Genomic DNA, 14,149 nt, shown 5'->3' on the forward strand with positions numbered 1-14,149 from the left:
ATTCAGGATCTTGCTGGCCGGCAGTTCATCAGTGTTATTGACATTGAGGATGCCAAGTTGCTGAATGATTTGCCTTCGCCTCCAGCTTCTACGGCTTTAGTTCCTGATTTCAAGCTTGAGGTGTCAGATGTTGAGCTTAGTCCTTTGGATCCTTCTGTAACAAATGCAGTTCCTTCTGGCTTGTTCACCATAGATGACAAAGTTGATATCATACCTACTACATTTGAAGGTACTGCAGTTTTTACTTGAGCAACCTGTCCAAAAGTGTAAGAGATGCTGTTTTACCGTGTTTTTGGATCACCTGCAACATGCACCTCACATGAAAGGTAGCAACTCACCTCTTGGGTTTTTAATCTTAATGGGGAATAGGAAGAAATGTTATAACCAGCTGTGCAACTATTACATCTAACCTCTTACCTGTCTCACTGATGGTATTGTACCCAGTGTGTTCAGTCCTAATTACAGGCTGCTTCGCTGGTTGGGGCTGTTTTTACTTTCACTTCTTTACTTTAGCTCAGTTGACCACCAGTAGAGCACTTTATAAAGCATCCTTTTTACCCCTAAAGGGCCACAACAAGACAATGAATCAAAAGCATGACACTCAGGTTGGTAGTAATAATCACAGAGATGGAACTCTTGTATCAAAACTAACAGCAGCAAATAGAAGTAATACAAAGAATTATATAGCCTGGGTGGGTTCATGCAATCTTCGTTCAGTCACAGATAACATTTCCCTGGTGGTTCAGTTCCTTAGTTACAAGTCATATATACTTAATCAAAAAACTGAAATCAAAGATTCCTTGCAAGAGAGAGCTCTTTTCTAAGTGTTCAGCAAATAAGCAGCAGATACAAAGTGTCCAGTTTTACAACTGTGTTGAGCTCTTTACCAGAGTGTCAAAGAAGCTATTGAACTAGACACTTCATTTTTGCAATAAAGTACTGTGAACTCTTTCACAAGCAAAGTGACCTCCTGGTTTTCTGTCTTCTATTAATGCAGCTAACATTTTTACAATTTCTCAAAACACAGAAATGTAATTAAATCATTATCACACAAGTCCAGGTTGATTCCCATGGGAATCAAAAACTGCAATTTCTAACTAAGCAAAACGCTGTGAATCCTGCTTTTCCTTTCAGATTTTCCAGAATACACTGCACTTCTGTTCAGTATTACAACATTTATAGGCTTTGGCCTCTTACTTGAAATCTGTCAGTTGCAAAGGTTAAAGCATGTCACATACAGATGCATATTACAGTAACTTATACAAGCAGTGTGTTATTGGTGGTATCTGTCCTTAGTGTTTATATTATAGACAGTCAAATGAATCTTCTTCTTCTTTCGGCTGCTCCCGTTAGGGGTTGCCACAGCGAATCATCTTCTTCCATATCTTTCTGACCTCTGCATCTTGTTCTGTTACACCCATCACCTTCATGTCCTCTCTCACCACATCCATAAACCTTCGCTGGCAGCTCTATCCTTAGCATCCTTCTCCCAATTTACCCATCATCTCTCCTCTGCACATGTCCAAACCAATGCAATCTCGCCTCTCTGACTTTGTCTCCCACCGTCCAACTTGAGCTGACCCACTAATGTACTCGTTTCTAATCCTATCCGTCCTCGTCACACCCAGTGCAAATCTTAGCATCTTTAACTCTGCCACCTCCAGCTCTGTCTCCTGCTTTCTGGTCAGTGCCACCGTCCCCAACCCATATAACATAGCTGGTCTCAGTAACGTCCTGTAGACCTTCCCTTTCACTCTTGCTGATACCTATCTGTCACAAATCACTCCTGACATTCTTCTCCACCAATCCCACCCTGCCTGCACTCTCTTTTTCACCTTTCTTCCACACTTCTCGTTACTCTGTACTGTTGATCCCAAGTATTTAAACTCATCCACCTTCGCCAACTCTACTCCCTGCATCCTTACCATTCCACTGACCTCCCTCTCATTTAACACATGTATTCTGTCTTGTTCCTACTGACCTTCATTCCTCTCCTCTCTAGAGCATATCTCCACCTCTCCAGGGTCTTCTCAACCTGCTCCCTACTATCGCTACAGATCACAATGTCATTAGCAAACATCATAGTCCATGGGGACTCCTGTCTAACCTGTCCATAACCATTGCAAATAAGAAAGGGCTCAGAGCCGATCCCTGATGTAATCCCACCTCCAACTTGAATGCATCTGTCACTCCTACCGCAGACCTCACCACTCACCAGACGTACAGTTTGCTGTATATAGAAGGAAGAGTTAGATGTGACTTAGCACATTAATCCTTATACAACTGTGTGCTCTATAAAAGGCATATTAGATAACAAACTAGTGTTTGTTAAGGCTGACTTCAGATTGGCACACTGAATATATAAATGATGGTGGTGCAGAAAATGAATCAACACCTGCCAGTATGGAAAGTGTAATGTGTGGGTTGAATTGTCAACCCAGAAATTATAGGTTAATTTTCGTTGTGTTATTTGACTCTATTGCAAAGAAGATGTTCTAAACTTCATTTTCAGTGTATTTTACTTGCTTAAAAACTGAATTGGTAAGAGGCAGGTTTAAATAAATGATCTCACATTGTTTTCTTTTGATTATTTTTTAAGACTCTCCAATCTCCCCTACATTGCCAGAGACCAAACCAAGTACTGTCCCAATTAGAGATGAAATAACCAAAAAGCTGTTTCTTCAGGAAGATCACTCGGTGAGGTTGTTGCCTCAGTCTTTAAGCCGCTCTGTAGCTCAAAGACATTTTGCTGCAAAACTGTCAGAGATGGAAGTCCAGCTGACTGCTTTGCAGAATATTGCAGAAAACATGGAACTTGAGTTTTCTAACACCCGCTTGGTAAGTTATTGATCTTGTTTCAGAAGGTCTAACAGTACCATCAGAATCTTTTTATATAAGGTGTTTAATCTAAATAAAATGCAGGAGATATGTATAAATCTTGTCTCAGTACACAGTGGATATGGAAATATTTTGTGTTTTAGCTTTTATCCTTTACAATGATATTTACACTTGTGCACATATTTATATGACACTCTGTAATTCGCTTCTACCTTCTTCTGACAGTTGGTGAACACAATCGAGAAGCTTGGCACTGCCATTAGCCCAGAGCCAGCAACACAAAGTCACTATGCCCAAGACAATTTTGATGAAATTGCAGGTAGTTCAAGTTTCTCTTATATTTTTAAAAGTTTCTGAAAAAATCAAAAAGAATCCCTATATTTAATATACTTATAAATTCAGTTATGTTTATGATTAACCAGGTTTTTGATGTCTTAACCAGTTGCTAGTGGGCAATAAAAACTTGCATGCAACCATCCATTGTTAAAGTTTCCAGTTTTTTTCAGAGTCTTAGGAATGGACAAAATAAGTTCAGATCAAAGTGATGGAGTAAAGAAGCAGGAAGGGCTGCATTCCTAGTTAGGCTGTCATGTAGAATAAGGCAATTGTTTTTTTAATAACATTATTGTGGACTTCTTCTACAGAATGTATATTTTCTATTTCCACCATTTTAAATGTGACCTTTGGAATGAATGTAATTTTATTGGATGTTTACATTTGTTTTTATTAATGTTAATTTTTAAAACATATTTTAAAATGGGGATAAAGTTTAGTGGAGCCGAGTAACCTTTGAGTGTGATCTTGAACTATGCCCTGTTAGCGGGTGTTGATCCTTGGTCATACATTAAAGCAATACTCCACCCAAAAATATTTTTTTTTAGTATGTCACTTACCCCAGGTAGGTTATAATGTTGGCCACAAAAAATTTTAAATGTCATGTTTTCATCCAGAATGGATTAAATGCTTTCAAGTGCATTGACTGCTATAGGACTGCATGATCAGAAACTACAAGTAAAGTACATCTCCTCTGGGCTTAAATCGCCATGAAGTAACAAAACCAGAATTACTGATGTGCAAAAAATATAGATCAAAATACTTGGAGGAGATTAACAATTCTTACATTCCTTTCTGTTTTAGAATTAAGTTTTTTTTAGCTGTGTCCATCGCTGAATACATTTATAGTCCCGTTCCCCCCCCTTATTTTTGGTATTTTTCAGCATTCTCTCAGAATTCCTTTTATCGATTAGAAGATCTGATGGAAGAAAATGAGGAAGATCTATTCTCAGGGACTGATGTTGATCCTGTCATTCCCATAATTGCAAAAAGGAGCTCTTCGCCCCGTGTTATCCAAGACAAATTTGATGAAGAATACCATGATGGTATGCTCAGTTTTGCACTGCTAAAAAGGCAATTTACTGTACGTGAGAATTTAGAATATGAAATGTCTTCAGGTATACATATTGTAGTATATGTATGGTATAGTAGTGAGTGGTTACAGCAGTCAGTGTAGTGCATATGTTCCCTAAGTAGCCACCTTAGTCAGTACACCTACCCTTCCCATATCAAAGAGAGTATTATATGAACAATCATAATCATAAAAGTAACAAAGAATTCATGTGTGTGTGCATACAGCTCAGGAGGAGAGTGTGCTAACAGCCAAAACCAACAAAGATGTCAAGAGTGTTATTATTATTAATAGTCTTTCTACCTAGTCAGAAATCATTTATGGTGCATACAAACAAAGGGTGCAACACATAATATTGCCACACTGAAAAGGTAAGAAGGTGAAAGATGCAATGTTTTGGCTGTATAAACTTCAGCAGGTGTGCAGCTGAAAAGAAAAAAGCAGGTAACATATATAGGAAGGGAAGGAGAGAACAAATCCAAGGAAGAAGAAAGGAGAAAAGGTGAGAGTAGATTTGAAAAAGCTGTCGTTAGAGAAGATAGGGAAATATTAAAACATTAGCTGGTCATTAAGACCTGCAGAAATATGTGACTGAAGCACTGCAACAATTACAGTACTAGATATATGTACCTAATAAACTGGCAGCTCAGTGTACTGTACACGTAACAATATTGACTCTGTAAACCTGCAAAGAACATTCTGCTAACCCTGCTGAGATTTCAGTGTTTCCAAAATAATACTGCTGACTACACTATTAGGTAACATAATCCATGTACCTGTTGTTCTTTGTGTAAAGAAATACTTTTTTATTTTAGTTTGAAATTTAACCTTAACCACATACACCTACCATGTTTTTTAAATAAGGAGACAAAAACTGCCCACAATATTCCAGATGAGGAATTATAAATTACTTGTATGGCCTAAGAATAACCTCTCTTGACTTGTTTTCAACACATTGTGCTATGTAGCCCATTATCCTATTAGCAAAAACCCCATGAGGTCAAGGATTTTACTCTGCTGAGTTTCTGAAATGTTTACTGTTGGTAGGTGGCTGGTAGACAAACCTTTAAATGCCATTGGCCATTTTAACAGGGTACTTCCTTTTAAACATGCTTCCAAGGCACAAGGTTAGGAAAATGCAGGAATGGTTCCAGAACATGACGGTGTGTTCAGCCTGGTGTAGTTCTCTTGTTGAATCTCAAGCCAGTCTGGAGTCTCTAAGGTGAAATAAATCAAACTGTTAGAATCAGAGGTCACTAATTTGTGACAGTTATGCAGCCCATTCAAGTCACTATGACTCAAGCTTTCTTCACCTTTTTGAGTCTGTGCCATGATGACTCTTAATTGCCATGAAGGCAAAATGGGACCAAGTGAACATTAGGGAAATGTACTTTATAGGAGTGTATCAACATTCCTATTGCAGATAAAGTGACAGTGAGTTGATAAACCTTTTGAACCGGGTGTATTTAGAAGTTTGCCTAAGCTTAATTTGTGATTTATTATCCACAGTGATAATTGATAAAGCTACCTAAAAATTTTGTGTAATTCTTTCTTGAGCTTAGATGTGGCAAATTGTTTGATTTCATATAAAACTTGACTGAAAGCACTCAACAAACCGAACACTAAACAAGTGTATAAATAACTTCTTGGGAGTAATCTCCCCAGCATACAATGAATCAGAGGCAATTCCGTGTACTGCTCATTCCAACTTATATATGTAGGTCAGAAAAAGGCTGCATGTTATCATATCCTTCTTCAGTATTACATAACCGAAATATTTAAGGTAAGCTGTGTTTTGTTTCGTTTCGTTTTTTTAGCAGTATAACCACATTGGACTTTGGGGTGTATAAGGTGCCCTTTCATATTAGTTTTAACAACTCCCCTCTGTGTGAAATTTGCATGTGACTTTTGTGGTTTGATCACTTTACTTTCAGAACTACAGTTTCTTTTTATACTTAGAGCCTGTAAATTGAAAATATTTTTTAAGTGCATTTGATGGCAGTCATCCAGAGTTGGCTCCTGTCTTACTTGGCCTTCTCTCAATCCTTGGTAAATAGATAAATACCATATGCCTTTGTTATCATAAATTCGTATTGATTGTTCAGTGGTGAATTTGGAGTCATTTCAGTGCACAGGATCTCTCAGAGCCAAGATACAAGTGCACACTGTACAACAAGCTTATTTTATCTACAGTGGGAGCATTGTAGCAGGAACCAAATCTGGAAATGGCGTTCATCTGTTTTGACAGCATGCTGTGAGGCATTCATTTTGTTTGCTATGGATATATTGTTGAATGTATGAAACATCTAATAAATACATAATCACACATTTTTACATAACTGTGGAGCTAAATGAACTTTACAAATTTCTACAAGGTAAAGCCTTGGATTTGATCTGGTGAATTACATGCATTATAACGTTAATGCAAACTAAGCACAACAGTACAGAAATGACCAACTTAATACAAACACACAACATTTTGACCTTATCTTTGGATACCTGTCCAGGTTTGTGCATCTCACAGCTGATGGATAAGAAGTGTTATTAAATCTGTTGTTCCGGTCTTCATAGAACTGTTTCATTTACAAGAGTCAAAAGATGGTTGGGATATGACGGGACTTAGATTTATTCTGCTTTTACAAAATGAAACAAATGTTGGAGGATAGAGACCACTGATTTTAGTACCAGAAAACATCTCTCTAAGTTTCTTTAGGTGGGTCCTAGTCCTCTGCAGAGAGATTACAATTGGATGATGAATGCCATATTTGGCTGACCTGGTTATTAATCTTTAAACTGGATGTTATCAAATGAACTTAAACTTCAATGTTATATCCCAAACTCGGCTAATGCAGTTAATATCATTTTCTATGAATGTCCCACTTGGATCTACCATTTCAAAGTTCTCACTTAGAAATTTTGTAATTCCTTTCAGTTCCATAGCATGTGAACCTCACATTCCTAGTCATGTACTCTACTGGCACATGCAGTGTTTTCTGTTTACCTCATTCTATAACTTGCGGTATTTTCTAAGTCAGCGTTGTGATTGTTAATTGTAAAAGGATTTCTGATTATGCCTTTTATGTATTTTTATGCTAGGAATATACAACCACTTGTGATTTTTGACATGACACTCATCGACTTACAACCTTGGACAAGAAACTTTTTTTTTATTTTTAATTTAAGTTTTGCTTTCTGTGAAGTTCAAGCTAAACACAAATATAATTTCAGATTGATTGTATCACATAGGAATTTAGAGGAAAATAATATGAACATGAATTTAGTGTGTTTAATCACCTAATGATGCTAGCATATTGCATGAATATGTGTTGCTACTGATTTGCTTTTCTACTCAGTATCTGCTGCTGCTTGTTTCACTGCCCAGCAATAGTCAGGGATTCCACATACCCTGACACTGCTTTTCCATCATTGCAATGTTCTGGTGAAACCTTTCAACATGTTCGTCACTGATTACAGTGATCCCTCGCTATATCGCGCTTCGTCTTTCGCGGCTTCACTCCATCGCGGATTTTAAATGTAAGCATATGTGAATATATATCGCGGATGTCTGCGGTCTACAGTACGTGTGCTTCCTCAGTTGATTTGCCCATTTGAATTCAAACAAGGGACGCATTTGAATTGAAACAAGGGACGCTATTGGTGGATGGCTGAGAAGCTACCCAATCAGAGCATGCGGTTAAGTTCCTGTGTGCTGCTGATTGGCTCAGCGACGGAGTGCTGTATTAACCAGGAAATACTAATCTCACTCATTCAGCATTAACGTGCACAAGTGCCAACAGAAGATGCAAATGATTGCAGAAAAGGTAAAAGTTTTGGATATGTTGAAGGAAGGAAACAGCTACACCACTGCAGGACACCATTACAGCATAAATGAGTCCACGATTCTTTTTATTTAAAAAGGAGGAAAAGCATATAAGATCTACGGCCGCAGTGTCTTTTAACTAGGGCGCACAATGAGTTGCAAGTGGACGTTGTAAGGCAGTAGTCTGGATGGAATCTGCTTTAGGGATTTGGATTGAAGAGTGATGGAAGAAGAACAACGGCGGTGCTAAACAGTCGCCTGAAGAGGCTCCTTTAGAAGAGCTGTAACGCTATCCTTTGTTGTGCAGTAAAATTAAACTCATCGTTATCGGACAAGTCATCGTGTCATTGTTGGTGAGTAACCATAATTAATTATTTACGTACAGTACTTATTACATGTACATAGTTTAGTGTCACTGTACACACATTTTATTGTATACAATTTTTCTTGCATTGTACGTATTTATTGATGGTAGCCTGTCTGTCGTAATGGCTGTAACATATGTGATATCGGAGATGCTTGATATCTTTAAAATAATATTGAGGTTTTACTGTATGTAAGCTGTGTTTACATACATAATTTCAACGAATCTTACCTAATATCTAAGAGAATACAAAGGGTTTATGCTGTATAATTGTGCGTGAAATGTTTATAATAGTGTGGGAGAGTTTATAAGGGCTTAAAATATATAAAAATAACCACATGAACATATGGTTTCTACTTCGCGGATTTTCTTATTTCGCGGGTGGCTCTGGAACGCAACCCCCGCGATGGAGGAGGGATTACTGTACTCCAAAATTAGCAGGGAGGATGTCCAAGTTTGACTATAGAATATGAATCTTTGACGAAATGTTGCATTTCAATGTTTTGTATGCTTGAAGCATATTGTCAACCAGTTAGATGTTTGTTGCTCTTAACTTGACAAGAAAATTCTCAACAACGTCTTTGAATTCCATGAGAGAACATCAGGGTTAAATATTGAAATCCTTCATCTTTCTTGTTCATTACTTTCACAAAACGTTTTATCATTGTAAGATTTATATGAAGAAGAGGCAAAAATATCTTTGTTGGGTTGACATATGGTTCATGTATCACATTTTTCTGCCCTGGAACCATATACTTATGGAACGATCAGTTCTTTTTAATGTAATGAAACTCTTCTACATGAGTGTTGTGTTTGCAAACAAAACAACAATACTTGTTATATCTGGGTTGCATTCCTAGTGGCAGTTTCACAACTTTTAGGTAATCACAGATGTTACAGTTGTAGTTGTTGTACTGCATATGAATATTTATAATATAAGTGGAATATCACAAAAATAGGTGATTACAATAAAACAGTTTGAGATAGGAAAATTTAAAGAGGATTTTGTGGTCAGTAAGGTAAAATACAAAAATGTTTAGGAAGCAAAGTTTTCATAGTGCAGTGTAAATAGAGTAAATGCTGCTTAGCACTGTAAGTGTGTCACTTGAGTTTTACACGGCTTCACCATTTGTATTTTAAGAATGTCTAGTTTATTAAGTTTCACAAATAGCTGTCTTGATTTATTTGATGGTGTTTGTTTCATTTCATTGGTCTTAGTGGCTGTGATCCATTAATAACATGATCAGCCATCAGCTCTTCTTGCATGTTCATGTCCAACTGGCTACTTGGGAGAATTAAACAACACTATCAAGTGGCACAGGTTTCTTGATGTTGTAAATTTGCGCTCTCACATGTCAAGAACAGTGTGTAGTTTCATCTTAATAGCACTCAAGTGCATACGATGGTTTTTAGTTCTTGCTGATCGTTCTTTGTAGCTTGTGGACTGAAGTTAACCAGTTGACTCTTTTTTATGAATGTAATTTTGTTTCCTTTTTCCAATTTCATTCACAGATTTGTTACCAACAGAAGCCGACGTGTAAGTGTTTTGTTTTTTTCTTTTGGTAGCTCATGTTTCTGTTAGTCTACTTGTTGGTATTTGATATCTCATCTCATACTGTAAACTGGTTAGAGGTGGCTGGCTGTGATTCAAATGCATGCAAGTCAAAAAAATCACTCATTTCCACAAATAAAAGAAGACATTTCTGTATTTTGTACTTGATAGTAGCATATCAGTCATGCTTTTAAAACAATTAGTTTATAGATCATTTTCTGTTTGATTTATATAAGCTTCTGAAGCACATATCTTCTAAACTAATTCAGTCCGGTGGAGTCAGTTTAAAAGAAAAAAATAAACATTGTTCATAGCTCCTATTTACATAAGCATTTGAAAGTTGCCTGGCAGGTCAGGTTCTTGTTGTAAAAACTATTGGCTTGATGTGTAGCAGGTCAGCTGCAGAAGAGCACCTGCTATTGAAGGTGCCTGATAACACCAAAAAAAAAAAAATAGATGGAGGGTGTTGAGGGTTCACATTCTAACACTAAAGCCAATAACAGGGAAGCACCAAGAGCTCATATGTTAAAATTTAGATGTAGTGGAATAAATGCCCTAGTGTTAAACAAACTTTTCTGTATTTCAGAGTCAACATTAGTCTTTTCATAAGATACTCTTCTAGTGCTGTGATTTTCTTTTTGTTCTTAGTTTAATCCAATGTATGTCTGCTGCTGTTCTCACATGCAACTCAACTTTTTTGCTAGGTCAATGGAGGACGCTTTACACCTGACAGGACTGAGTGATGTTGCTGATATTCTTGGTGACCTTCTAACTGATAGCAAAGTTGCAGCCTCAGAATTGGGTCTGTCTGAAACGCAAGCCAGAAAACTGACACGGTAGGAGATGTTGCCTTTTACCTTGTGTATTTGGTCAGTGCTTGGAGCTCTGGCACATATTGTCTTTTTAGTACTTGCCCACAGCATTTATTTTTTCGGTACAAATTTTTCAGTATAGAAAGTGGTTGGAGTATTAAATCAATAATAAAAAAAATAAATAAATCAAGGTAAATAACATTCGATCTGGCTTTTTTTGTAAGTAACATATATATGTTAATGTTTTGGGCACATACACCGTCCAGATCTAAACACTAGCATGGAGAGTTGCTCATGTACTGAAGAGTCTATAGCTGCAGTTGGAAGCTGCCATCGCTGTACTTTGTATATAAGAGCCAGATTGAATGTCATTTACCTTTTTACCTTGATTTATTTACTTCCTACAGCGTAAAGTCATAAGTAAACTGCAGAGCTTCCCGTGTACATATTCTAAGTACAGCGGCGGCAAAAGTGTGACGTGTATTCTTTTTCCGATGTAGAACTCCCGTCAGAGTTCACCTCTGTTATAGGACATTTTTATGTGAAAACAGCAGTGTCAGATCGGGGGGAGTGTGAACGTGACTGGGAGAATAAAACAATAAAAAAACAAAACTAACCTTTACAAGTATCATAAATTTACACCGGCTGTTACAGACTCAAATCAAATGTATGTTTTTATTCTGAAATAGTAAGAATAAGAGCAGCTCAGTTCTCAAAACGGAGTCGTCCAGGGTCGAACCCGTGTAGTTTTGATTACCAGTCACCAGTTGATACTGTTGCGCCACTGAAGCGGTCGTATCAAAGGGGTGTCAATGTCTCACCCTAACGCGGGTTCTTTTTCTGCAGTTATTTTCTTGAATAGAAGCGCACTTGTTCTGCTATATTTGTACCTTTTGTGAAAGTGTTTCTTTGATATTTGGACTTCAGGTTTCACACATTATACACTTCATGTCTACATTTTGTCAATTATTACTAAAACATGAAACACATTTTTGTTTTAACAATGTGTTTAGATTGTTGTAGACATGGAACACACATGAAACGCATGTGTTCCAAATAACAATATAGTATTTATAAAAGGTGTCATTTTGCTTGACTTTTCACTCTATACAACTCTAAACAAATTACACGCAGGTAAACAGACTTGAGCTGAGAAAACTGTGTGGCGGTGGGAGGATGTGAGAGCAGGCTGCTTGCTGCTTATCGACACATTTACAGGACAAAAGACGCTGAAGGAGAGGTGTGAAGGGATTTAAAGTGGGATGGATTTTGAGTTTTTTCGTAGGCTTTGGTAATTCTAGTGTTAAGAAACAATATTTGATTATTTTACAATAATACTGTTTTCAAGATGATATACATATTTTATAAAGTAGACGTCATTGAATTGTATTAAAACAAAGAAGCCCTCTCATAATATGTGAGAAGTCTGATGTGGTGATACATAGGTTAGTTAAATTATGGTTAATTTGAATGAGTGCAGTGCAGTAATGTGAAAAAGTTTTTTTTTTCTTTTTTAAAGAACAATGATATTTTGTTCCATATCTTCTAAATTCTAATGTTAACTTTTCATTACAAATCAAGTATTTCTTCTAAAATGTCATTTCATGTTTATGTTTATGTATATGTTATGAAGTCACTAAGTAGACACCCTTCAAATAAAGTGTTCCTGAAATTTGTCACATGATATTAATGTTCTGTATGCATGGTTAAGTAATCTCTAAAAAAGCCACCTCTTCAAATATATCAGTGCACGCTAACTGAGTCAAGATGAAATCGATGTCAAATCAAATTCAGGGTATTGTGAATCAAATCGAATCGGGACATCAGTGCTGATACCCAGCCCTAATGAAAATACACATCTGTAGTCCTGTGTGGAGTTTTATAGGGGTAGGTGTAATAATACAAAAAAATCATCTTGTACATCTTTGTACCTACCCATTCTCATGTCTGAAGTCAAAGGGCTATAACCAGAGCATGTCCAGTAAATGACTTCATATTAAACTGCTTCACTGGCCCGTCATCTCTCATTATGCCTTAGTGTTATTGGGCAGACGTGTCTGATTAGCAACACAGGCTTGACATTTCTTACTGTATGAGAGCCCTCTGTGAGAGTAACTCTAAAGTGCTCGTTTCCAACTTCCAATCTGTAAGGCCCATCCAATCTGAGACAATCTGCAAACTTCTTCAGTCCTGCCTGTGATTATGTTAATACCAAAATTGGAGTTAATTTTTCTGTATATGGTAGGTCAGTCTTGAAAAGTGTGATACTGTCACTCTTTATAAAGCATGTTGTGAACACACGTCTTCTGGCCATAGATCACCAGTTAATTGCAATGGACAGATATCGTTGGTTTCCTTTTATACTGTATTAATCAGTTTATACTTTGTTTTCTGTGTGTCTTAACAAATCTATGTCTTTATGTGTACTAATTCTGTATTTAGTAATTTGTAAAGTCTATACTCACATTTTATACCTGAAAATTTCACTGCAAACAGTGAAATGTGCTATGCAAAGATAAACTGAATTGAACTGAGTTTGTTTAGTTTGAGTGTTCATCAGGAAACGACTACATTAACAGACAACGCAAAACAAAAATGAAATGTAAAGCACAAGAAGCGTTGGCTGTTTCTATGTTCCATGGCTAAAATAAACTGCAGCGGTTGCATGACTAGAGATTAATTGTGCGGGACCCGATTTGGTACTTTGTAGGGTAGGATGCCAGTTGAGTGCTGTTGGTGTCAGCAGGTGGTCAAATAACATAAGGGACTCGTTGTCCTTTACAACTGAAGAAGACAAAGTAAAGGAAGGATAGCAACACAGTATTAAGGCTTAGAGTCTAAATTGTGGCCTTGTTTAAAAATCTGTCCCCGAATTCAATGAAAAAGGGTGTACCCAAGAAGCAGAAGCTGTCCATTTAACTAATGACGATACAAGCTAGTCTTTGAAAAATATGAACAGGCTGATCCAGAGAGAGATGTGCAAAAGCAGAACTGTGAAATACTGGAGTACTTCAGAGCATCCCCGGAGTAACACAGCGATGATTAGCATAAAGTAAAACAAAATACTGTTGTTCTACATTTGAGTGTCAGCTTTTGTCTTCATATAAGGATTTTTTAAATATACTCTAATTATTTTTATTAATGATGTCTTTATTCATTTATGACAGCATGTATGAGTCCCAAGTCAGGCAGCCATACCCCTCCACCAACAAAAGTGATCAGAAGAGGCAAGAGGTCAAGGAGTGGATGAAAAGGAAACATCAGCAGAGACAAGCTGAATATCATAGGGACCGGGAGAAGCAAAAAGAGCAGGAGCACCGGCCATTCACAGCCATGGCACAAGTAAGACATGCAGCCC

General features: G+C 37.1%; 1 protein-coding gene across 1 annotated transcript in view; it reads left to right on the top strand.

Annotated features, from left to right (window-relative positions):
- cplane1 (ciliogenesis and planar polarity effector 1) overlaps positions 1 to 14,149 on the top strand; it is a 122,559-nt gene that overhangs the window by 98,798 nt on the left and 9,612 nt on the right. The window contains exons 42-48 of the mRNA XM_028802447.2: positions 7 to 229; positions 2,600 to 2,838; positions 3,064 to 3,157; positions 4,056 to 4,217; positions 9,940 to 9,964; positions 10,684 to 10,815; positions 13,959 to 14,133. Of these exons, the coding sequence (XP_028658280.2) occupies positions 7 to 229; positions 2,600 to 2,838; positions 3,064 to 3,157; positions 4,056 to 4,217; positions 9,940 to 9,964; positions 10,684 to 10,815; positions 13,959 to 14,133 (1,050 nt within the window). The remainder of the gene's footprint in view (positions 1 to 6; positions 230 to 2,599; positions 2,839 to 3,063; positions 3,158 to 4,055; positions 4,218 to 9,939; positions 9,965 to 10,683; positions 10,816 to 13,958; positions 14,134 to 14,149) is intronic.

Source organism: Erpetoichthys calabaricus, chromosome 5, assembly GCF_900747795.2.
Source record: "Erpetoichthys calabaricus chromosome 5, fErpCal1.3, whole genome shotgun sequence".
Lineage (NCBI taxonomy): Eukaryota > Metazoa > Chordata > Cladistia > Polypteriformes > Polypteridae > Erpetoichthys > Erpetoichthys calabaricus.